General features: G+C 41.1%; 1 protein-coding gene across 1 annotated transcript; it reads right to left on the bottom strand.

The window, feature by feature from the left end:
- Positions 1 to 2,326: 2,326 nt before the first annotated feature.
- On the bottom strand, positions 2,327 to 26,569 carry nmi (N-myc (and STAT) interactor). The gene is made up of 9 exons (XM_033616411.2): positions 26,346 to 26,569; positions 26,173 to 26,241; positions 20,367 to 20,525; positions 20,154 to 20,270; positions 19,739 to 19,901; positions 12,938 to 13,044; positions 10,515 to 10,701; positions 7,485 to 7,588; positions 2,327 to 4,862 (listed from the first exon to the last, which is right to left on the bottom strand). Exons 1-9 carry the CDS (start codon positions 26,382 to 26,384, stop codon positions 4,677 to 4,679), a joined length of 1,131 nt encoding a protein of 376 aa, XP_033472302.1. The 5' UTR covers positions 26,385 to 26,569; the 3' UTR covers positions 2,327 to 4,676.
- Positions 26,570 to 26,574: the final 5 nt, after the last annotated feature.

Genomic DNA, 26,574 nt, shown 5'->3' with positions numbered 1-26,574 from the left:
ATCATAATGAGCCATAACAGGATTGTCATTACTGGTGACTTTAACATCCATTTTAATAATCTCACACATGGTGACTCCATGACAACTGAATTCAAAACCTTACTAGAGAACCTAGACTTCACCCAGCATGTCACTGACTCCACCCACAGCCTGGGGAATACACTTGACCTAGTAATGTCAAGAGGTTTAGACATTGCTAATGTCTCTGTGACTGACTACACATTCTCTGATCACTTTGGTGTATTTTTAATGCCCTTTTACCTTCACCCACAAACATCAAAGAAATTTTTGTTCGCAAAAGGTCACTAGATATCGAAACCCAGCGCAAATTCTCAGAGTTGGTTACTGTATCCAACCAAACTGACTTAAATGGCCCAGTAAATGAAATGGTTGACTTTTTCAATACCAACCTGACTAACATTTTAAATACAGTTGCGCCACTCAGGGAAAGAAAGAGAACATCAGATAAAATATCACGTGAGCGAAAGCGATTGTGTAGAGCAGTGGAGAGAAAGTGGAGGAAAACTGGTCTAGAGGTCTATCGTAATATTTACAAGAAACAAATATTATCTTTTAACTGTGCCTTACACTCTGCAAGAAGAGCTCATTTCTCCAAGTTGATTACTGAGAGTAACAATGATCCAAGAACATTGTTCTCAAATATAAACTGGTTACTAAATTCTATCCCTGCCAATGACATTCTGGACCAAATGTCCTCCACTAGATGTGAGGAATTTGCAACCTTCTTTTCTGACAAAATTACCTCCATAAGAGCGACTATTGTCATAAATGCTGACAACAGCATTAATTGGCCCAACAAAAATCTCGAAAGCCTATCGAAATTCACTACTATCTCTGATCAGGAACTTCATAAGCTCGTGAGTGAGAGTAAGACTTCAACATGCTGTCTTGACCCAGTCCCCTCCATACTTTTTAAGAATTGTTTTAACTGTATGCTTCACTCTGTCGGTAAGATTATTAACATGTCCCTTGAAACCGGTTGTTTCCAGAATCTTTCAAAATTGCAGCTATAAAACCTCTGCTGAAAAAAACAAACCTAGATGCTAATGTTTTAAATAACTACAGGCCTATATCAAATCTCCCATTCTTAAGTAAGATACTAGAAAGAGTTGTCTTTAACCAAATTATCTATTTCCTGAACAAAAATATTATTTTCGAAAAGTTTCAGTCAGGGTTCAGGGCAAATCACAGTACTGAGACAGCCCTCACCAAAGTTGTCAGTGATCTCAGAACTAGCACTGATGCTGACAAGGTCTCCATTCTAGTCTTACTAGACATAAGTGCTGCCTTTGACACCATAGACCACAATATTCTTATTGACCGACTTGAGAACTGGGCTGGCCTCTCTGGGTGTGTTTTAAATTGGTTCCGCTCATATATAACGCGAAGAAAGTTTTTTGTTACTATGGGAGATCATGTAACAGGGATATATGAATTACCGTTTGGTGTTGCTCAGGGTAGCTGCCTTGGTCCTCTGCTTTTTTCACTGTACATGCTTCCATTAGGTGACGTCATCAGAGAACATAACCTCAATTTCCACAGCTATGCAGATGACACCCAACTATATATTTCACTAGACCCAAGTGATGACCAATCCATCTGTCATCTAACATCTGGATTGGCTGCAGTAGACAAGTGGATGCAAACCAATTTTCTTAAATTAAATGGTGACAAAACCAAAATCTTATTAGTTGGTCCCCAAGCAAAACGGGAGATAATTCTTTCCAAACTTGGCAGTTTGGCTATGCAGGTTAAATTTGAAGTCACGAGCCTGGGTGTTATCCTTGACTCAAACCTAAATTTTAAATCTCACATAAAGAAGGTGACCAAAACAGCTTTTTTTCACTTACGAAATATTTCAAAGGTGCGATCATTCCTATCCCAACAAGATGCCGAAAAACTGGTACATGCATTCATTTCAAGCAGACTTGACTACTGTAATGCTCTCTTCACCGGTCTTCCAAAGCAATCCATTGACAAATTACAATTAATTCAGAACTCTGCTGCCAGGCTGTTAACTAGAACAAGAAAGAGAGAGCATATCACCCCAGTTTTAGCCAACCTTCACTGGCTTCCAGTATCTTTTAGGATTGATTTTAAAGTGCTTTTACTTGTTTTTTTTTGTATTTGTCTGTTTTTATTTTGTCGTAAAGCACTTTGAGCTACACCTCCCTGTATCAAAGGTGCTATATAAATAAAGTTTATTATTATTATTATTATTATTATTGTTATTATTATTATTATTATTATTATTATATGGATGTATCCACAGTCCAAAAAAAAAAAGAATTCCTGTGACTGATTGAGCATTATAACTTTTAATGAGCAGAGTGTGGAAGAGAAACAGGAAACAGATCGATAGTTCAAGAAAAGTTTAAACCATGCTGACTTTTGGCCTAGAAAACTGTTGGCAGGAATTCAGACCCAAAACAGCCCTGCTTTCAAACAGCACAGGGGACAGTGGGAGCAGATCCAGGAAGTCCAGTGTAACTGACACATCTGTGAAAGTAATGCTTCTCAGTAATGCTTTTTTTTTTTTTTTCCTGTTAAAGGGGTTTTTTGGGGAGTTTTTCCTTATCCGCTGCGAGGGTCCAAAGGACAGAGGGATGTCGTATGCTGTAAAGCCCTGTGAGGCAAATTGTGATTTGTGATATTGGGCTTATAAATAAAATTGAAAATTGAAATTGATGATAAATTGATGATGTTATAGCCTTGCTATATTTATCTTGAACTCCCTCTATGATCATTTTCCCTAACCCTGCCATCGAAATGGAATCGAAAATGAATAGTTTTCAAGGTATTGTACTGAAGTGGGAAATTCCCGAATAGTAACAACACCTTGAACAGTAGTTCATAATAGCTACTGAGAGAATTTTACAATCACTGAGGCAACTATTTTATCTTTGTTACAACGATCAATACAGTGTTCATGCTCCAAAGTATTCTATCAAGAATATCTGCTTGCATGTATCTGATTGGCCACTGCAGTGTTTAGCTGGATGACATTGTGTTTAATTGCAGCAGAAGTATAGTTTGGTTCTGCTTCAGCCCCGTTTCCATCAAGCAGTCCGGTTCAGTTCAGTTCAGCTCAGTACACGTTTTTTCCATTTCCACCATAAAGAGTTGTGGATGGTACCAATGGAACAGTTCCTTACTGTCCCTATGATTGGTCATCACGCTAGTGGGGTACCAAGCACACAGATCTGGTACTAAAAGTTAGAAACACTGCAGTCCATTGATTGGTCAATAGAGGATGGTCACTCTTGCTCAGCGCTCAGTTGTGGCTGGTTTTGAAGCTTATGTGACCACTGTTTTCTTACTGTGGAGAGTTTTATATTATTAATGTTTTGCTGCCTCTAGCAGCAGCATGCAGATTGAGAAAAAATTATTAAATTCCCTGGGCCGACTGTCAGCAACTTTTAAGGTGGAACGTTTACTTGTAATGTTACTCAATGTATGAGGTGACGATGTGAATCCATCAGCACACCTTAAATTTGATGTGACAACTTTGACCGTTCCATTAGTTTCTATTCTCTCTCTTCAATGACATACACTTTTAGTAATGAGGGGATCTTCAATTGTTTAAAAATATGTATTAATTTTACCCAAATTATGTGAACTGCATATATTCGAATCCTCACTTGGAGGAAAAAAAGTGTTGTGGAGCTTCATGGAGCCATGTGGAGCGTTGTTCCTGTGGGCTCAGGCAACACATAACCCCTGCACTTGCCTGAGAAGAACTAAATGCACAAACCCGCTATTTTTAATATCCCATCGAGAGAGACTCCCACTCTGGCCTGTTCTATTTTGTTCTGAAAATGTCGGCGTGCAACCCCGTTCTGTGGACGATCAAGGAGGTGCAGACTTCCCTCTGTGTCACTGGTGATGAGGAAATACAGCGAGTGCTGGACGGAGCACTGAGTGACAACATCCCCGCCCACATTTAAGAGTACTGTGGAAACACTAAATAGATCTAGGGTCTAGGTACCATGTCTGAAGGGTTACTTTTGGTTCCAAAAATACTATACCAAAAGCATTTGGTGGAAACGGGGCTTTATTTCCCAGAGCCCTCTGTGTTGGCACCCCTGCTGCCTTGATGTTACTGGCCTCATTGAAAGAAATGAGAGGGCTGCTTTTTTATCATGAGGTGATTACCCTACCTTACCCTAAACATGAGTGATTCAGGAAATTTCTCAGAGGAACTCTGAGCAAGAAAAAGACAAAAACTTTGACCTCAGTGAGGAGGTGTGGTTGACCCTGTTGCTAGGTATGATGCATTCTTTTAACAGATGTGATTGGATGCATTTCATTTACTCACTATCATTCTGTGTTTCTGGAGAAACACCCCCCCCCCCCCCCCCCCCCCCACACACACACACACACACACACACACACACACAAAAACAACCCTAACCATATGATAAGAATACATATCATCAATGCAGACAAGATATCACCATGTCTTCTAATGTCATTCTCGGCAGGACAGCAAATAAGTAAAATTTCCATAATATACTTCATAATCTCTTCATATAGCTACTACCATATTACAAATTACAAATGATTTTCTACTTCAAACAATCACAGAGGACAGACAGATTCCCAAAGGATGGGGAGGAGCTCATTCAGATGTAGGTTTGACCCCTGCTGGTAAGTCAGTCCTCAGAGAAAAAGGCTTGCAGAGTCTTCCCCTTGGAGATGTACTTGATGCTCTCGATCTCACCACCATAGTTGCTGGGCTTCTGGAAGTGGATTTCCAGATGGTCCTGCAGGTCCTCCTCGTCCTCCTTGTCCTTGATGTCATCCAGGAGGATGGTACGCCTTGGAGCGCCACAGAATGTCTGAAATGAATCAGCAATATCAGGTTAGTCATCACTCTGTGCACACTTTTTCTTATTCAGAGTGACATTAAGAGATGGATACTTATGTTACCACTGGCACGAAGTAAAACTGACCACAGCTGTTCATCTGGATCGGATCAATTACCATTTGATACTAAAAGGATTTAATGTGGCTTCAGTTTTTTATGCCAATGACAAACCGATATTACAGGTGAGTGATACACACTTCAGTGTATTTCTTTTACATTACACTGTTAATATTACCTGGTGATTTAAACCAGGCAAAAAATGCAGAATAAAGCAGTTTCATGATAAAAAACTAGAATTACTGCCCCACGGTTGTATGCCTCCAAGTTTCTCTTACAGTTTACATCCATGTCTGTAAAACCATGGATGCTTCACACACATTGTCCCCCTGACAACACAGAAGACCTATACAATCAGTACAATTTCAAAGTGGACCCCCAAGATGAGAGTGACCAATTCAGTATCTGACCAAATGTCTCCCCCTCTGCTCCTGACATATGACATTGTGTAATGGCCAGAAAAAGTGTTTAATGCAGAACATTATGATATCACTTTAAAGCTGAACTTTGACCTTTTGGATATAAAGTCATCACTTCATAATTTTATCCTATCAGACATTTGTGTGAAGTTTTGTCCTAGTTAGCATAAGATTTCTTGAGATGAGAAAGAATGGTTGATAGAAACACACTGAGCCAAAGAACGAGCCACTGCACAGCGACACACTCTCCTTCGTAGTTAAGCCAGTGGCACAGTGACATACATGACCCCTGAGCTGAAGCGCAAGCTGCTGCACAGCCACAGACTCTCTTTAGCAGCTAAGCCAACAGCACACACAGTCTACAACTGCACAGCACACACACCCCAAAGCGACACACAACTATAGCCTCTCATTTAGCTTTTTTTTTTTTTGCACCCTCAAATTCAATGTTTTAAAGGCGCTGTATGTAAGAATGTGGCCAAAACGGTTACTGCACTCAAATTCAAAATACTGCTGCGAGTCATAAAAATCTTTTTTTAAATGCGAATATTCTGGCCATACTATTGTTGTCGGTGAGATCAGTATGTTATATGAACATTATTCCTTAGTCTCTGTGACATATTAGGAGGATTTTACGACTATTTGCTTTAGATTTCTTACATATAGCTCCTTTAAATGTAGACACCAAAGTGATGTCGTGCCCTGAAAAATAGGCTCTCGGGAACACGTGCACACTGTGACAGCTGCGCCCTGAGATAAACAGAGTTCAACTTTTGAAACATAGCAGTGCACATTGCATGTCATGGTGAGTCAGCAATCACAGCTGACAGATATCTTTCCCTTCTTCCGTAAATATCAGTCTGTGGTAAATATGGAGAAGAACCTGATCATTTTAGTGCAGGGCTGCCAGAGCTTTATATCTGGATTTCTGGCCTAATACAGCACCTGGAAGCAGATCGGCTCTACACTCAGGATTTCTTGTAAGTAGGCTGTGATAGAGTGGGCGTTATTGTCGCTCAGCAACCTTTAGACGCAACCTGCCTCCATACCCTTGAGAGATGGCACAGAGTAGCACCCAGCGCCCAACCTCGCATTTTCCAGGTGGTTAAAGATGCAGCATGTATATGGCACCTAAGCCAGCAACACACACAGTCACAGTCAGAGCACACACACACACACCATCCGAACCAGGGAACAAGAGCCGCAGCATGGCTAAGGCGCAAAGCAAACACCCACAGCAGTGAGCAGTAACTGCTGGCAGGCCAAGTAGCCGATTTGACCAGAAAGACTGAAAGATCTGTTAGTAATGGCTACTTAGCTTGTGTAAATATGACTGTGACATTCAACAGAAATATTTATTTAGATATTTATTAGACTGAGAGAGCTCAGAGACGTGGCAAACTCTCTGTTCACATACATTGGCCAAAAGAAACAACACAGATACTATGCACTCTAATGTCAGTAGTGATGTAGTTTTTAGGGAAGGGGTTATGTTAGGGATGGCTCCAGTGAGTCATCAAGCATGCTTTTAGGGCCACCCAAAAAATTCTGGACACAGATATGATGAAAAACAATTCAACAGTCTAACTTAACAGTTCAGCACTCTACAGTTCAGTCTTTTCAGGTTTTCAACCAGTATTTTCGAACATGAATAAAGTAAAGAAATCAGTGATTTTGTTTAACACAGACTTTAACAAACCCATTTCAGCCAGACAGTAATTCCTGCTTCATACAAAAAACAAATCCCAAATTATGTTAGTTTTCATTCCTTTGAAATAAAAAAAAAAAAACAAGGACATTTCTCTGGCATTGACGCTTTTTTGGTGTATCGAAAACATACCAAATTGTGACACCACTGTATCATATCGAATCAAACTCCGTTGCACCCCAGTGTTTAAATTGTAACAAAAAGTACTGATGTCAAATCTAATTAAAAAAGATTGGTATCACCCATGTGTAGTGAGTGCTACTGAGCATATTGGAGGACACTTTTCAATTGTGTGAGTAAAACAGGGGGCAGGGGAAGAGTGCAGGCTGTATGGTGGTTGTGGTGGAGAGCATTATTTACGAATGACTGAATATTACTGTGGTATACAACCACAACAACTGTATCTTACCTGAAACTTGCGCAGCTCGTATTTGTAACTGGGTCCAACCTGCATGTTCACTTCAGAGTCCAGATCCACATGGTAACTTCCTCTCAGTGCCAGCCTCTCAGCAACTACACACACACACACACACACACACACACACACACACACAATTTAGCATTAAAAGATCCATTGGGTTTCTTCAGATCTGACAATTCTGCATCTTCCACATCTAAAACAGCTTACACCTTGAGAAATACACAACATTGGAAGATTTCTGTATCTGACCAAAACTTGTGTTCAAAGAACCAAGTGTTTGGCTTCCCTCCATGTGGCCAGTGCCCAGACCTCCCCGCTCATCCTCCAGCAGACACATGTCTGCCAAATGATAAGTCTCACCACCGGGATGGCACCAAAAATAGGTGCCTAATTATTCACTCTGCTGGAGTTACTAAGGTCACATGATTTAAGATGGTTGGTTTCACAGGGAAAATTCTCTATCTCTGAAGATCAGGCATGAACATAGTGCTGAGGGTATTTACACCAGCCACAATGAAGATTGTCGTGGTAAAAGAAACATGACTGTTCCTTTATTTTACAGAAATTGGAAGAATCAATCAACATAATATTTGATCTAACTGCAAATGAACAGCAGGTGATCAGTGAACTGTGAAATCAGTACACGCTGCTACTGCACTCCTTCCTCCATTTGATAAGATGTTAACAGTTTTGGTTTGGCTGCATTCACCTCAGTGTTACTGTGACCACTCTATCTCCACCCTTACACCCAAAACACACCCAAGAGAGTGACAGCCCAGTCTGTGTAAGCTGCTGCTGCTCTGAGCCTTGTGGCCAGAGAATACCTGCAGCCAGTGAACGGAGTCCTGTGACTCCTGTGACATGTTGACCATGTTAAGAATCATTTATTTCTGCCTAAAACACATAAACACACCTCCTGGCTACAGAAAAATGTAATTCAGTCAGGACCACTTTAGTCAAAGAAACCTTTATTTCCATTTGCAGTATTATATTTGGCAATATGGCTCTGTTCTGGGACCTCTCTGCCTTTTCTAGGACCAACGCAGAAAGCCTAAGGTGGAGAGAGCACACCTCTCTGCCCTTCCATGTTCCTACATGGAGAACCTAAGGTAGAGAGAGCACACCTCTCTGCTCTTCCATGTGCCTACATGGAATGCCTAAGACGGAGAGAGCACACCTCTCCACCCTTCCATGTGACTACGTGGAAAGCCTAAGGTGGAGAGAGAGAGAGCACACCTCTCTGCCCTTCCATGCACATACGAGGAAAGCCTATGGCAGAGAGAGCAAACTTCCCTGACCTTTCATGCACCTACATGGAAAGCCTATGGCAGAGAAAGCAGCAGCAAAGACCCCTGGGAGCAAACAGAGCAAGCATCAATGAAGAACAGAAAAAACATTGATATGTCAGACACAACATGAAAAGGAGGTGCTGGGGTGGAGGCGGGTTGCAAAGCAGCTTGCAGAGGAAGAAGCAACAGTAGGCAGGCTAAAGCAGTTTAAATAGGGCACCCTGATTGAGATTTGCCAATTGGTTGGATAGAAAGGACTCGTGATCTATCAGCTGACTGCCTTCCATCAGTCAGCTGATCCATCAGTTGATTGGGCTGCTTGAGATCAGCTGATGTAGCTGGGATGTGAGTTGAGCTTGACATTTTATCCTGCCTGAACTAATGCTATGCTAAATTTATTGCAGCGAGCTGCACGATGTGTTTTTGGTGTTACCTGCTGCACTCTGAGCTGAATCTCTAACCCTCTCCCTTTGCATTGCTTTAGAAGTCTTAGATGTTTATTTTTTCATACAAAGGTTCCAACCTTGTCCATAAATACTCTCGATGGTGCCCCCATTCAATGTGTGGATAATTATAAATACCTGGAAATTTGGTTCGACAAAAGTCTCAGTTTTAAACACCATATGGACTATGTCACAAAGAAACTGAAATTCACTTTCTGCACAGGCTAAAGTCCTGTTTTTTCTATGACATCACAAAAAAGCTTAGTTGCTGGCCTATTTCTGACTCATTTCGGCGATACTACTTACATATTTGTCTTACATATTTGTCCACCTAGTCCAAGCTTGACCCCCCGTATCACTCAGCCCTGAGGTGTATGACTAAATCTAGCTTCAGGACCCATCATTGTACCTTATACAGCATGGTAGGATGACCATCTATCACTTTGCGTAAGTTACAACACAGGTACATCCTAGTCTATAAGATCATCTCAGGTAAATGTCCGACTCACGTAAGTTTCTATCTTTACATAGCAGTCATGATCTCAGGTCACACAAATGGCTTCAGTTTAAAATGTCTTGCCTCTTGCCATAAGTCTCTTCTCCTACGGTCCTTGTCCCTGGAATGAGACCCTTATCTCCAAAACCTTTTCTCTTTAAATGATTTAAAATTTAGAATTAAGGAATTGGTAATGGCTTGCTGCAGCTACTTCAATTAAGGAACAAACTCTAATGCTATATTGCTTGAATATTGCTGCCTTTTTAATGCACTTTATTATGTCATGTATTTTGACATAGCTATTGTTGTTTTGGTGATTTGCTGTTGTTGTCCTGCTTGTGTTGGATCCTGTCTTGGCTTTATCTCACTTGCAAAAGAGGTTTCAGTCTTAATGTGACTTCCTAGTTAAATAAAGGTTATATTTTGCACCCCTTTCCCTACTTTATCATTTCTATTCTAACTATGCTTGACTGTTATTTAATTATTTATTACAATTTTACTCACATATTTTAATAATCAAAGTCATTTTATGAGTAACTGTTACCTTGATTGAAATTGATCTGCAGAAGAAGTAGATGTTTTGGAATGGTCACTTCCTTATGTGCTTGGTGACCTCAGACAAATCCCACTGCTGAACTTTCCCTACTGAGCCCTGAGGAGTTAATCCCTGGCTTAGTCCAGGAGCTGTCTATCTAATGAACCTAATCAGGTGCTAAATACACACAGACTGTGGCTGCAAATTCACTGAGAACTGCACCGTTATTTTAGTAAATGTGGCCCAGAGTTGTACCTCCAGGGAGAAGGAAGGTGATCTGTCCGGTCCCAGTGTTCTTGTCGTACTCCACACTCTCCACCTCTCCCCCTCCTCTGCTGGGCCTGGAGAAACTCATTTCCAGTCGGTCCTTTATTCTCTCCTCTGGCATGGAGGGGGGGACATTGGAAAGCTTGAGCTCCTTTCTGGAAACATCAAGGTGGACCTACATCGATGAAGGCACATACTGATTACAGGTAAGTCTTCAATGGTCACTGCAAAAAAAAAATACTTATCAATGCAATGTGAATAGACCATATGTACAATATGTAGCTGAATAACAGTATGACACATACAGCACCATTGTTCTGTATGTCAGTATTGATACTGGGAAATTAGTTGAGGTGTCCTCTGACTTCATGTAGTCAGTTTCTTGGGGAAAATGAAACTGAATCCATCAAATTCCCACTAAATAAGATTTGATGAAGAGCTGGTTAGGACATGTGTTGTACATGTCCACTATGAAAGCAATGGAGCAACAAAAGTCTTCCCTGCTGCTGAAAAAGCAAAAAGATCAGTGATTGAATTTAAGTCATGTAAATTTGGCAACTATTCTGATCACTGATTTACTGCTATAAATAGATAAAAAAAAAAAAGTACTGACACATCGGACTGGATCTGCTGTGAGCCACATAAGTCAGGAAACATACTGAATAAAAGGAGGCAAATGATGGGAGCAAGAAGGTCAAACTTGTGCAATGAAGTCATTTACCCATAACACTGTCATTTCTGACAGATTTTATGTGGAAATGGAAATGCAAATTTCCAGGGGTTCAATGATGTTGCTTTTTAGTTGAATTCTGTTTGTCTCTTGTTGATGTGCAACAACTCTCAGATCTGGAAGTACAGTCAATTACTGTAGCATGATTGCTACACATGTGCGGAATTTGATATGATCAATAATGTGATGTATCTGTCGTACATTCATACCAAATCAATACATTCTACTGTACTCAGATGGTACAGCTTTAATATCTCTGATAGGTGACGTGGGCAGGCCTGGGCTGCACCAACACAGCATAAACTAAATGATACAGTGAAGCGATAACAGTGCCCTTGAGATTAACACAAAGAAACCAGGGATAGTTCACCGACTGTCGTAACATTTATATTGTTAACCATAGTAAAACTAGTATTACCGCCCAGTGGTTGTATGACTCCGTGTACAAGACATCCATGTCCTTGAAAACATGGATGTGTCACAAACATCTATCAGGATCACATCTATCAAGAGCATCAAGATCTATACAATCAGCACAGTTTCAAGGTGGACACACAAGATTAGTGTCACCAACTCAACCAAATATCTCCCCTTCTGTTCCTGAGATATGACATTGAATTATGGCCTGAAAAGTGTTTTATGCAGAACATTATAATGTCACAGTGAAGTTGACCTTTGACCTTTTGAATATAAAACATCATTATTTTATCCTACTAGACATTTGTGTGAAGTTCTGTCTGTCCATTGACACAGAGGCATAAAAAATCTGTTATTTTCCTACAAATACCTGAGGGTGATGACAGAACATTTGTTATCTTGGAAGGACCACACTGAATCTGTCTGCAAAAGGACAAAACTAAGAATTTATTTTTCTCTGCTGCCTTAAGCCTTTTGGGGCAGAGTAGAAAAATTCTTCTTTTGTTTTTCACTCCTGTGTGATTATGAGTGTTGTACTGCTCCATCTAATGAAAATCTGCTTAAAGGTTTAAGGTCAAACCCTGGACAAACTCTATTAATCAGCCTAACATAACACATTATACAATATTAAGGCTGGCCAACAACATGGTCTCTGACTCTACTCATGTCCTGAACAGTGAACAGAAATCGTTGCCATCAAATCATTTTAATAAGTTTAGACTGAAGCTCTCATTTGTGCACCAGTCAATTCTAAAACTAAATATGGACCTGAGTCCCAGTTCTTTGATCTTGTTAAATGTTTGGCTCTTTCTTTTCTGTCTTAAATGTTTGTCCTTTTGATATTGCAAATGGAGCTAGTGTGAGGCAAGAAACATTTCGGACTTGATCTGTAATGAGAGTATCATCATTATCATCATCATCATCATCATCATCATCATCATGTGGTTCTATGTAAGCCTGTGCATGCCCTGTTATGGGCAATTTTATCTCTACCATAGGTGCTGCCTGGATTGGCTCATCAAGGCTACTGCACCTGAACTACCTCAGATGAAGACGTCAGCTACTTTATATTACAGCCTATCACAGTAAGTCATGGAGCTTTCTCCTCTTCAAACAGGATGAGTCCTGCCTGCAACAGCTGCGGCTGTCTAGCCAAAACATATTCAACCACTTGTGCGTGTGTGTGTGTGTGTGTGTGTGTGTGTGTGAGTGTTATGTAGCCATACTGAAAATGAAAAAGCACTGTCACTATATCAAAATGTACCTCAAACTTTACAGCAGGATCCATGGTTATTCTTTTTGGTTTCACATCCAAAGTCATGTTCTCACAAGACACAGTACACTTGGCAATCTTCAGGATCTGCGAGGCCACTGGAAACACAAAACACATAACACATACATAGTTCTTTACATAATATGTACTGCAGAAGAAGTAGATGCAAATTTCTTCAATATGTTAAGTAAGATGACTTTTTAATTTCAATCTCTTACAGTTATAACTAAATAAAGGAAAAGGGCCTGATGCAAAAGTTTGGGCACCCTGCATGGTCAGTACTAAGTAGCACCCCCCTTGGCAAGTATCACAGCTTCTAAACACTTTTTTATATCTAGCGAAGAGTCTTGTTTGGGGGATTTTCACCAATTCTTCCTGCAAAAGGCTTCTAGTTCTGTGAGATTCTTAGCCTGTCTTGCATGCACTGCTCTTTTGAGGTCTATCCACAGATTTTTAATGATGTTCAGGTCAGGGGACTGTGAGGGCCATGTCAAAACCTTCAGCCAGCACCTCTGGAGGTAGTCCATAGGGGATTTGGAGGTGTATTTAGGATCATTGTCCTATTGTAGAACTTTTTTACAGATGGTGTGATGTTTGCTTACAGAATTTGCTGGAATATAACTGAATCCATTCTTCCCTCCTCAAGGGAAATGTTCCCTGTGCCACTGGCTGCAACACAAGCCTAAAGCATGACCCGCTTGAGAGTGTCGGCAACTTCAAAAGCCAATCCTTGCCTCTCCTACACTGCGGTGAAGCCCAGAGAGAAGCCCGCTGCAGCTAGCGGTAGCTGGGGAGAGAGGATGGAGGACAGAGTTTCCCCCTCTATTCAGCCAACTCCTCAACTCAGAGGACTGTGGCAGTGAGGATGAAGAGGATGTAGTTGCATCATGGGCCTGGCCGTGGCGGGGGAGAGATCGCTGTGGCTAAATCTCTCCAGCCTGCCGGACCAAGATAAGCAGGTCATAATGGATTCCCCAGTTGACCAGTCACGGGCAAAGGGTTTATTTGGGGAGGCTGTAACCTCTATGAAGCAGGCTAGCAACCTGAGAAAGAAGCAGGGGGAGGCTTTCGATCTCTGCCTTCCCCATAAAGCAGCACCTCGCCTACTACCGCCAGCTCGCCCAGGCTTTGTGGCTGTGGCAGCGAGGGTACACAGCGGGAGATTCAAAGGTCCCCGTTTCCAGACACCTGAGCAGCTGCCGCCTCACCAGCGCGGTGGTCAGAGTCAGAAACAGTGGGGCAAAAAGTTTTGCTACTGCCGCAGCCATCCCCGCTATGAGGCATAACCGCTCCTCTTGCCCGCCGGACGGGAAGAAGAGGCAGTCAACTTAGGAATGGTGGTTATTGGTGGGTTCGGTCAAAAATCTATAAATTATATTCGGGCTCGGGTCGGATTTGGTCAGCTTTCAGTGAAAATGTAGTGTAAATATAAATAAAATCCTATTGTCTGTCTTGTTTATTGCTTGGGGACTGTTATTTACGTGACAACACCTGAACACAACACACACACACATTGGCTGTTTGTTTCTACCTCTCCCCTCGCTGGAAGCCTCGGACCTCCCGCCGCCCGCTCCCGTCTCAAACATGGAGGTCTCCCTCTCCGCGGAGCACCCACAGTGCACGCCCAGCCTGTTAAATAGCTTGTAACCATAACAACTGCGTGACACAAACTCAGTGCTTTAGTCATTACATAATGTCGGGCTCGGTTCGGTTTCTGACAGAAATATGCGGCCCGTGCCGCACTCTAACACACACACACACACACACAAGGAAAAGCCGACATTATCATCAATTTATAAACACCCCCCGGATGCCCCGGACAGGATGTCAAAAGTGGACATGTCCGGGCAAAAGAGGATGTTTGGTCAGCCTACTCACACACAATGTTCTCTTCCACTTGATTGGACCAAACTACTGGTTCACATCAGTAGATCTGCAGGATGCTGATTTTCACATAAGTGTATATCCAGCGCACAGAAAATATCTCAGATTCACTTTCCAGGGCGTAGCCTACGAGTATCAGACCCTGCCATTCGGGCTGTCACTCGTCCCAAGGGTCTTCAGCAAGTGTGTGGAAGCAGCTCTAAACCCTATGCAAGCCGTGGGTATCAGAGTGTTCGCATATTTGGACGATTTTCTCCTCTGTGCGAGCAGGAGAGTGGAAGCGGAGAGAGACACCCAAGGCGCTGTTAAGCAGGCTCTCCAGCCTGGGCTTGTGTAAATCACGCAAAGAGCATCTTGTCTCCCACTCAGAATACAGAGTATTTGGGCCTCAAAATAAATTCTGTTTCTTTTCGGGCTTTTCTGTCACAAGTTCGAGAGGAAAATTTTCACTGTCACTTGGCTCTGTTTCTTCGGGGAAACTTGGTCTTGTTGCGAGCCTGTCTCCGCATGACAGGGCTGATGGCCTCGGTCATTTCAGTCGTTCCTCAGGGGTTGTTGAGAATGAGAGATTTCCAGCGCTGGGTGTCCTCCTTACACCTGGATGTACGACGTCATCTCAGTTGTATGGTAAGGGTTTCCCCCGAAGCGTTCTGGCTCTCCGTCATTGGAGAGACCGGGGCGTGTTCACCACCAGCATCCCCCTGGGAATGGTGGTTATGAGGAAGACGGTGACAAGGGATGCTATTTCACTGTTAAACAAGTTAGTAATATGCGTCTCTAGGCGGGTGCACAACGCGCGTGCACTCTGCTCAGACACACACGGAGCAGTCACAGATATGCAAAAGATAACAAATAAAAATATGATTACAATGTGAAAGGTTATTATTGTGCACATTAAAATATTTATCAGAAACACGTCTTAATGGTCAGTCATTAATCAGAATGATCTAATCGCAGTAATAATGATCATCATAATCCGGGAGGTCCAGCAGTATCCGAATATACGGAACTGCGAGCAGACCTCCACGGGCTGATGATGCATAGCCTGTAAAATGAACTTGTCTTTCCCAATTGAATTGTGATCATTTTGGCATGTAAATCACAAAATCAAAGATGTGAAAACGTTTGATAAACTTTATTTTGACATAAACACAACAATAACCAGCTTCTGTGAACTAAAAACGTAAACTTATAGCCCTACAAGTACAAATGTATATGTGAGAAAAAAAAAAAAAAAAAAAAAAAGCTTTTAGAACGTAAAACTGAAGATCATCAGGAGGAGGAGGATGACCCCAGCTCCGCAGCCAGCGCGCAGCCAGACCAGATGGGCCCGGGTGCAGCCACGGGACCAGGCTTTCCTGCACCTTCAGGCGAGGGGGTTCAGGATGCTGGAGAGGGAGCTGGGCTCTCTAACCTCCCGGGTTAAAATAAAATAAATTGAATAATTTACAATTTGTTGACAGCGTTTCTCTCGTGCGCGCGCGCTCTCTCTTTCTCTCTCGCAGTCTCACTCTGTTTCTTTTCTTTTGACATTTCTAAGATGACAGATGCTGAATATATACTCCCTATCTGATGCTATGGCTGTTTGTGGTTGGCTGAGAGGGATGTGAACTTATTAGTTTGCAGCTGTGTTAATCAAATCAGTTTCGGTTTCTATTACGCGTGCCAAACGGTGCCAATCCCCTTTGATCTGACATCAGATGTGACGGGACAGTCCATATAGAGATACATTTATCATCTCCTCAGCTGTAAAACGCTCACTCTTTCCAGTTGGTAGGTCCGCCATCTAACTAGCTCTCCGCCATGCGCTCCAATCGCGCCTCTTTTAAAGGGAGGCGCTGCACGCCTGGTGCTTTGCGTTTTAGACCATCTAAATAGGGCCCCTAGTTTCACAGGCGCACGGACAGATTTTTCACCCACATCCCACGCGACTGGCTCTCTGGGCTTGGTACGTGAGAGGTTAAATTTACATCAGTCGGGTCTCCCGTTAAGGGTGACTGAGACTATTCAGAGCGCGAGAGCACCGTCCACACGTTCATTATACGATAATAAATGGCATGTATTTGAGAGTTGGTGTGAGGCCAGAACCATATGTTCATTTGAGTGTTCTGTGCGAGATACATTATGCTTCCTGTAGGTAAAGCTTTTTCCACCATTAAGGTTTATTTAGCTGCTATTTCGGCCTGCCATGTGGGTTTTGGGAATGTGCCGGTGGGAAAGCATTCCCTGAAAAGGACATTTATGAAGGGTGCCCGCCGGCTGCGGCCTGCATGCAAACCTTTAGTTCCGTCATGGGACTTGCCTACTGTTCTGGAGGCGCTCTCAGGGTTGCATTTCTAGTCCCTAGACTGTGTTGACTTAAAGTTGCTCTCCCTGTATCCTGTTGCTGGCTATCCTGTTGCTGGCACTGACGTCAGCCAAACAGATAAGTGAGTTACATGCGTTGTCTGTGCACCCATCCTGTCTACATTTTAACCCTGACTATGGGAAGGTGAAATTGCATCCTAATCCGGCTTTTGTACCTAAGGTTAGTGAATCTTCCTACAGCTGCCCCACACTGGAGCTGCTTGCTTTTCACCCACCGCCTTTTGCGGGACAGAGGGAGAGGCAGCTTAACTCGCTATGTCCTATCAGAGCGTTATGCATCTACATGGACAGGACTAAGGTCTTTACGAAGAGTAACCAGCTCTTTGTATCTTGGGCCCCTTCTCATAGAGAAAGGGCTCTGACTTGCCAGCGCCTGTCTCACTGGGTGGTGGAGGCTATAATTCTGGCTTATGAGAGTTGTGGACTACAGCCCCCGGAGAGCCTGCGAGCTCACTCCACCAGGGGTATGGCCACCTCACGGGCCCTGTTCAGGGGCGTTTCTGTGAGTGACATCTGTGCTGCTGCTAGTTGGGCATCCCCCCCACACGTTTATTCGGTTTTACTGCCTGGACGTGACTGCACCTTCACTGGCTCACTCAGTCCTGAGTGTGGTTTCAGGTTAACTGTGTGCTAGCCCTAGGGGAGGGCTTGTGGTGTCGACCAGTGTGGGTCAAGGTGTAAGGGGCTTCGGAACATGTAAATCAGGAGTGGGCCACATCTGCCATAGTGAGATACTGAGCAAGGTTTGAAAGAGAACTTTAAGTTACCTGGGTAACCCCGGTTCTCTGCCCTACTTGCATAATGTGGGGTACGTGGAAGAAATACGCTTGAGAATGACAGGCGGGATGCTGCAGACATTTATAAAGGGGGACGGGCTGGCCTGTGGAACTCAAGATGATTGGTCTGTCTCCCGACAGACATGGTGTTATTGGAGCTTCCATGATCGGTCACGCCTGAAGGCGCTTCCCATAGTGCGATGCCTCACTCAGTTATCAGAGAACTGGGGTTACCCTGGTAACCTAAAGTTTTCTTGGTCTTCTGGACCTCAACTTGACCTCCACAGTTCCCGTTAACTGCTATTTCTTAATAACATTATGAAGTGAGGAAACAGCTACCTGAAAACACTTTGCTATCTTCTTATAACCCTCTCCTGCTTTGTGGGCATCAGTTATTTAAGTTTTCAGAGTGCTAGGCAGCTGTTTAGAAGAGCAAATGGCTGCCAATTGTTGGGACAAGGTTTCAGGAGTCAGAGTATTTGTAAAGCTTTAAAATTTGCATCACCTGGCCTTTCCTAAAGATGACTGTGAACAAGCCAGAGCCCTTACAAGCTCATCAAGGTCTGAGACCCTGGTAAAAGTTGCCTGAGAGCTCAAATGTCTTGATGTTTTCAAACTTAACTGCATAGTCCTCCTTTCTTTTTTTCATTCTAAAATTGTACAAAACAAAAAATAATACAGTAATCTTGCTTAAAATGTTGAAAAGTATGTTCCATCTTTAACTACTTCATGCCATTGACACAGCATAATATTGCATTATATTTGTGTGGCAATATTACATTGATACACCACCATATGCCAAGTATCATTTTTCATTATAATATAAATTATCAATATTACAAGTACAAATTAAACGTTTGGAAGGCTACTAGAATAATAAATCAATTGCTTTTTTTCAGTCCACTAGATACATGTTGCTGCAATAAAAATTACTGGTTTGAGAACAGATTAAAAACTCCATCGCATTTGCTTAAACATATATAATTAGCAGTTGAAAAAAGACGATTAATCATTTATATCGCAATCACACGAGAGGGAGTGCTGTTGTACTGTCTATCAGCACAGCTGTGATTCGGTTGTAGGCACAAGGCCGCAGGCTGAGTGCTTAAGATGGTTACAGACGAAATTTGTCTTTATATTTTTTGACACTCGTTTGAAATGTGCTTGTAAATACACATACAGCTGTTATGCTGCACCCTGGTGGTTGGCTGTATCATAGTGTGAATTCACTTCTATATTCTACACTGGTGACATAGCTCAGCTTGATTACAACTTGCCATTGGTGTCTGTGAGTTTAAGTCGTGGATGGTGCAGATTAAACGTGCTTTTGCCTCCTCAGACATTGTGCTGTGTGTTAGAAACACGTGATTTCCAAGATATTCCAAGGATTATTGATATTTCTTGACCCAGAAAGTTCTAGTGATGGATCCTCATGGATTTGTTATTTGTCATCCTTCTTTTCTTCCTTTTGCTCTTCGTCATCCTCTCCTTCTTCTTCTGGTGTTTAATTGCCTAGCTTTGGTGACCATATACTTAAGAACATGTTAAAGCTTTGTTAAATTGCTGCTTCTTCTCCCATGTGCATGTGGGTAAGTGACAATGTTGCCACCTAATGTGAGCATATTTGTCACAGCCACTCAGCCCAGAACACAAATAGTTAATATCCATTATTTCTGGGTTTATCAATATTAAAATACAAATGAAAAGTCAGCTACTTATCATATTCCAGTCTGTTACACAGAGGAGTGGATAAAGTCATGTGTACCTTTCTCTTCTTCAAAGGTGATGAGTGCCTGTCCTCCCTGCAGAAGCACAGTGGGTCTCTGGCTGATGGCAAACACTCCTGTGATTGGCTGACTGTCATCATCCCCCTCCTCTTTATTCTGACGGCTGAACTTCACTTCTGTGTCTGGAATCTGGGCATAGATCTGGACAGGTGGAAGAACACAACACACTGAATTACAGAACAGTTATATCTGTTTCTTAATAAATGTTATGTTCTATCTTTTTATTCATGCTATAGTTTTCTTGCTAGATATGGATATGTCAATGTATTGTTATATTAATAGGATGCACTGTTACTAATCAGTATGTTTAAATGGATACAGTGACATGCTGGTGTAGTTAGGGAAGACCAGTTTGAGCTGGTAGACAGTTCTTTAGACTTTCTTCATTCCCACCTTAAATTTCTGCTTCAGTTGGGTGGACTCAACCCTCTTGGCCTCTAATTCAGCTTGACATCTCTTTACTTTGTCCAGCAAATCCTGTCTGCGCTTACCAAGCTTCAGGATTTCCTCCTGTGTGAAATGATCAAGTGAAAAAATGTTGAGAGATGTTTGTTACGGTCTTCTCTCAGCAGCATGCAGATGTTACAGAGATGACAGTATCTGTACCTGCACTGTGTCCATGCTCTGAGTGAATTCCTTCTGACACTCCTCTTGCTTTTTAACACAAGCAATCATCTCCTGCTGGGCCTTTGTCTTGGCTTCATCTTCTTCCAGTTTTTCCAGTATCAGCCTGGCTTTGACATCATCAGCTTTCTCTGCTTGAGTCTTAAAGACACAGAGAGACTATGAGAGACCTGTGGACAGTTTGCATAGAGGCTGTTTCTAACAGGAGACAATAGTTCCAGTTTCAGATGTGGCGGATTACCACATTAGCAGGGGCGCCATTTATAGAAAGTTGCTGTTGGAGTTTTAAATGCATTTTTATACTGTAAACACCTCAAACTAAATTCCATACATCTTAATTATATTGTGGAGGCAGAAATCTGAGAGACAGATATCTTAAGCTAGACAAATAAAATCTAATTATCTGCAAGAATTAATTCCACCAGAGGGATGAAAGAGATAAAAAAAAGTCACTGAATTTAAGAACAAAACAAAATAAATTGAGTGGTGACTTGCACATAGGAAACACTGAAGAATATTTGGTTGAATGAATACTGATTTCTGTCTTAGGATAGTCTGAGTCAAGGACCATTAACAACTCAGTAGCTTGTCTGTTCAGACACAGGAGCAAAAGCCAGGGTTCCAGTCCAACCTTTTATTCCAGCATAGTGCAGCGTTCCCACACATTTTCATGGACAACATTTCAAAACTTTTCCATTACTTTTCAAGGACACATCTTGCCAAACCTATTTGGTGTTTTTAAACCTGACAGATTCAAACTCTTGTCAAACATAATTTCAGCTAGCTGGCATACATGAAGGGAGAGGAGAAAATCAAGAAATGTATGTGATGATAATAGTTCTCAATTTCAATAAGCAAGCATAGTCCAACACAAGCCATTTAACTTCACAACTTTACTCCTGAGACCTTATAATCCCCTCATATGAAGATATTACATATAAGGTTTGTCACACCTTATACTTAATTTTGCTTAACTTACACCTGTTGTCCTCATTTGTGGAAACTTTTTTTGTGCCACGTCGTGGTTGCAAAAGCACAACATAATAATCCATGTAAAACAAGATGACAGCCAGCTCTGCCAGGTCAGTCCGCAGCTTAACCCAACACAAAATTTGACAAGGTACAGAACCTGATTAAATTTTATGGTTGTAGCTTGTTTACTTATGCTCAATAACATCTTAAGTTTGATATAACATACAAATTTGACAGTTTTAGCAATTGTAACCAGATAAGGCAGAGTAAATGAGGAAGTACTTGTTTGAGGAGATTAGGTTGTTATCATTGTATTATTGCAGCTTTTAATTATGTTGCATTTTTTTTGCAATTTTGCGTTTGCACAGCCATGATCAGGCATTGAAATTAACAGTTTTGAACAGTTTTAGAATTGAACAGTAACCCCTAAACCACAGAGTTACATAACACTTAACAAATGTTGCAATGTTTGTAATATTGGTTTTGAACAAAACTATTCAGACACATGACATTTTTATTATGTGTATAGTTTTATTCTATATGTATTTTCTGAAATAGTTTTATACTTTGGTGGTGTATTTATCTGCGGAGACTCAGCCCTCTGCTGGAGTTTCTCCTTTTCTTCCTATTTTCTGTGTTCGGGATGTTTATGGGCGCGTACCCCCACAGTGCTCAGGTGAGGGCGGGGCTTTACAATAAGGAAACGACCAGGTGCCAGACTGTAAGCAGCAGGTATCCAAGAGACACAGCACTGAAAAAAACACAAAAATAGCAAGCCAAGATGCCAAAGCAGAGTGAATCTTGGGGTTGATTTTTACTTTCACTTTCATTGGTGAGCATGTTTACAAACAGTAACCAACAGTCCTGCACAGTATACCTTTAACTAACATAATCACGGTGTAAACTTAGGCATGATGAAGTAACTTTCCACTAATGAACCTTATCAGTACCGTAAATACACAGTAGTAAATCAGTAGTATTAGTAGATAAACTACTAGAGCTACTATGATTGCATTTAAACCCAGCAGCACAAATATCAGTGACTAATGGTATGCCATTGTTGGTTCAGTGGCATAAGTTGATCCCTGGAGTTGTATGTCACGAGTGTTCTATCGACACACCATTTCCTAACAGCAGATGCACCTTGAAAGTGATAAGCCATTTTTTGGACTAAAGCATATGCAAAAATAAATATGAGCTACTTTTATGACAATTACTGCCATAAATTATGTTTTTATTTCTGTCTTTATTCACAATGTAGCGCAACCTAGCACTGTAAATAAGGGAATGTATCATTTTCTCTCATCAGTACTGTTGTTGGGATATGTTCTATGGTTTTGAATGACAGTAAATGAGTTTCATACACTTCTATCATTGCCCATGTAACAAAAGTCTATGCGATCTGCCCAAAACTAATTTCAGAGTTATCCTTAGCTAACTAAGCCCTGCAATCAAAGCCAGTCTGATTAATCAATAACAGAAATATAGAGCAAAGTAACTAATAGGCTACTGATAATATTTGTGAAAATCCATGCAGTGGACAAAAACCAGGCATACGTTTGACATATAATTTATTATTCATCATCAATACTTTGACTGACTGTCATAAAACTAGCTCCTATGCATTTATTTTTGTATATGCATTAGTCCAAAAAATGGCTTATCACTTTAAGCTGCATCTGCCGGTAGGAAATGGTATGTGTCAGGAGAGCACTCACAGCATACCACTCCACTCACAGCATGCCACTCCACTCACAGCATGCCACTCCAGGGATGGGCCTATGCCGCTGAACCGACAGTGGCATACCATCAGCGAATTTTTGATCTCTGCGTCACTCTTTAAACAAAGGGGAACTTAAATTTTATACACATAGCTGAAGCTATAAGAGGGATGAGGCACCCACATGAGGCTTGCCAGCTCTTTGTTCTCTACAGGATTTGCCACAGGTGAGTCGGCTGCCTGTACAGACTCTGTGGCTCCACCCATCCAGGAAGCAGAGAGCCAGGTAGAGGTGGGTTGGAGGGAGAGGGGATTTCCCACAAACACATTTCCCACAATGTGATGAATTCATTGAAAGTACTGACACTATTTAATATTCAATTTGATTTAAATTTTCAAAAAAAAAAACAAAATCACAAGACACTTAGATTTGATGGGGTTGTAGGTTTGCATACATGAGAGCAGCTGTCTGTCAGCAACCATTGAACCAACATGAAGACTTTTTCCTACTGAGACCTGAGCCAAAAAGCATATATATCAAAACACCAGTTCAAAACACAAGCTCAGTATCTACAGCTCACTCAACAACAGGCCTGCCAGTTAACCCAATACACATCTCTATTGCCAACAAAGAAATAGTTATTAGTCAGCTAAAGCTCCTTCTACAGGAGGCTTCCCAAATTTCAGTGGCAATCAGCACTATCCAATCCTTCTCGAAAGGCACCTGGGCTCTTCCTTAATCTTAAAAAGTGTGACTTATTACCAGTGAATAAATGTTCAGTGACTCCAGTCTCTAATATTTCAGTAAGAAACTCTATTATATATTTTGGGGTCCAAATTACTTCAGATATGACATCTAGAGGAGGTTTTACTTTGAACCAGTTATTGAAAAGACCCAAAAGATTCTCAGTCACTGGTTGCAAAGGGACCTGTCTCTGAAGGGCAGAGTTCTGCTCACTAAGGCAGAAGGTATGTCTTGTCTGACCTATGCTGCTCAGTCACTATATGATGATAATTCAATATGTGAATTTATTGATAGGGTACTAAGCAGCCTCTTATGGAAAAAATAAAACCCACATGCAAAAATCTGTGATTCTCAATACAAACAACAATGGTGGGCTAAGTTTTATAGACTCCAGCTCCCTCAGTAACACATTTAAAATAAACTGCATCAAACAGTATCTACAAAATTCTTCTACTTTTTGGAATTTTATCTCTCATCATGTCCTTTTGCATTTAGGTGGTCTTAAATTCAATGTGCTCTGTAACTATATACAAAATATCCCTTTTTAAACTTTCTAGTTTTCATCAACAGGATCTCCTGGCTTGGGCACTGATTTACAAGCACAATTTCTCTCCACAGCCATGTTATATTACATATACATACATATATAACAACTGCAATATTTTATATAAGAACAAGTCATTATTTTATGATAAGCGGTTCAACAATGGTATTTTGTTAGTATGGCAGTTGTTTTATAAAGAAGGGCTTCCATACAACTATTCACAATTTCTCGCCAGATACAATATACCAATGACCCCAAGAGAGTTGTTGATTGTTTTTGACGCTATCCCACCACTCTTCACCTTTGACAGTGTCACTCCCTGAGCCAATTCAGTCTCCATTGGGTAAAGTCGGTTTTTCTTTTAATAAAGGTATGAAGTCCAAAATAAGGGCTTTGTTTCAGGATAATGTGGTTTTGTATTCCTGCAGCAACATTTCATTGGAGTCATTTTGTTAGTGACATCGACTGGATGAAAGTTTGGTCCTTAACACAGAAGTTTCTCCTAATAAATCAAGGTAAAGGATGTCATTTAAAGCAATACACGGATTTTATCCAGCAAAACATGTCTTAAAGAAGTTAAAGGGTGACACTGACGTAAATTTCTCTTTTTGTGAATTATATCCCAAAACGTACTCCCATTTATTTTGGTTCTGTAATTCTACATATGTGCTGTGAAAACATATTGCTAAATCTATAGCTGACAACATTACATCAGATTTTACTATTTACTATAGAAATATTATATCTGGGTACTATGATTACTGTAATAAAGATTACAGAAAGAATAAGATTAATGATGTTTTCCTTATTAATCAAATGACATGAAGAAAAGACATGAAATCCAATACTTTTCAATGTATGTAATATTCATTCATTGTGCAAATTAAGAAAAGGCATGTTGGCTTATTCTGATAGTTCATTTTAAAGCCTATATTGACCGATACCGATGACATACCAATATTATCGTGCATCCCTAAATTTTTCTTCTCACCAAATATCACATTCACAAATGTAAATTTACAAACAAAAGTTTTTCTTGTATTTATGAAGGAGATGGACCAATACTTGTTAACGATTTCTTCCTAACAAAACAAAAAAGCTTTCAAAACAATAAATAAATGCACTATCTTCAACATTCTCAAGTAAGCCTTTTGTCACATCCACTTGCGTCTTTATTTTAATTTTAATTTATACTACATTTGTCTTACTTTTGTTGCCTTTTTCTGTTTGGTGCTGCTTTTAGTTTTTTCAGTGGACCGTTTGTATGTGCATTATTCTGTTCAGATGTGTTTCTGTTCACACTGTATCTTAAAAGCTCAAAATAAAGTTAATTAAACAAATCAACACAGCTGATGATGAGAAGCAAAGCTATCAGTCAGAGATGTCTACAGATTTGCTGTCCCTCCGCCCTCTTTGGTTGAAGCACCAATATGGACTCAACATATCACATTTGTTATTTATATGAAAGGCCTACTGTAAAATATAGTGGCCTACCTTATTAAAATAAATAAACAATATTTAGTGTCCTTGGTGTCACTGGTGGTGAAAGGTCTGAGTAGGCTACATACTAAAGTAGACCTGTATGTTATTTACCCCGCTTTTTGAACAGAAATGTATAGGCCTACACCTCAAATTATTTTTCCAGGTTATGATCTGAGACTTTGCCCTGAGAAAACCTGTGTATGCAGAGTTCAGCCTCAACTCACGTCAGGGCTTAAATAAAACACTTAAGGTGAACTTGATCGTCTGGGACTTGTACGGTTTTGTTGAGGAAACAGTCAGCTGTTGACATGATATGACTACTTACCTTCCATTTCTCGAGCTCCATCTTGGCCACTTTTAATTCACTTCCTTCCTCCTCCGCACCACCGTCCATCTGAAAATAAGAAACAGCTGTTATAGTTAGGCTACTGGATCACTCAGTCCTTCCGCGATCAGTAACCACCACACTTTTCAAAGCTTCAATAGACTAATCCTTACCTTGCCATTTATCGGGCGGTTATTGCAGATGTCAGCCATGACCTGACGGACGAAAACGAAACTCAGTTAATAAAGAAGACAGGTAAATGCAGTTAGATAGAGTCTATCCTGACCATAAACCCTTTACTAGCTGTTCTATATGTCGCTGATGGTTTATTTTCCCGTCCAAGTGCCGTGAAGTGAAAGTGAAAGTTACAGCTGGATCGAAGTTGACGCAGTTGTTTAGTCT

The sequence above is a fragment of the Epinephelus lanceolatus genome, chromosome 14 (genome assembly GCF_041903045.1).
Source record: "Epinephelus lanceolatus isolate andai-2023 chromosome 14, ASM4190304v1, whole genome shotgun sequence".
In the NCBI taxonomy this organism is placed as follows: domain Eukaryota; kingdom Metazoa; phylum Chordata; class Actinopteri; order Perciformes; family Serranidae; genus Epinephelus; species Epinephelus lanceolatus.
The sequence above is the reverse complement of the archived record's forward strand: the minus strand, read 5'-3'. Positions and strand labels throughout refer to the sequence as shown.

Coding starts and splice junctions, on each gene's coding strand:
- nmi (XM_033616411.2), bottom strand. CDS start 26,384: ATGGCTGACATCTGCAATAACCGCCCGATAAATGGCAAG. Junction 26,242..26,345: donor ACCGCCCGATAAATGGCAAG/GTAAGGATTAGT, acceptor TCTTATTTTCAG/ATGGACGGTGGTGCGGAGGA. Junction 7,589..10,514: donor CACCTTCCTTCTCCCTGGAG/GTACAACTCTGG, acceptor GTGTGTGTGTAG/TTGCTGAGAGGCTGGCACTG.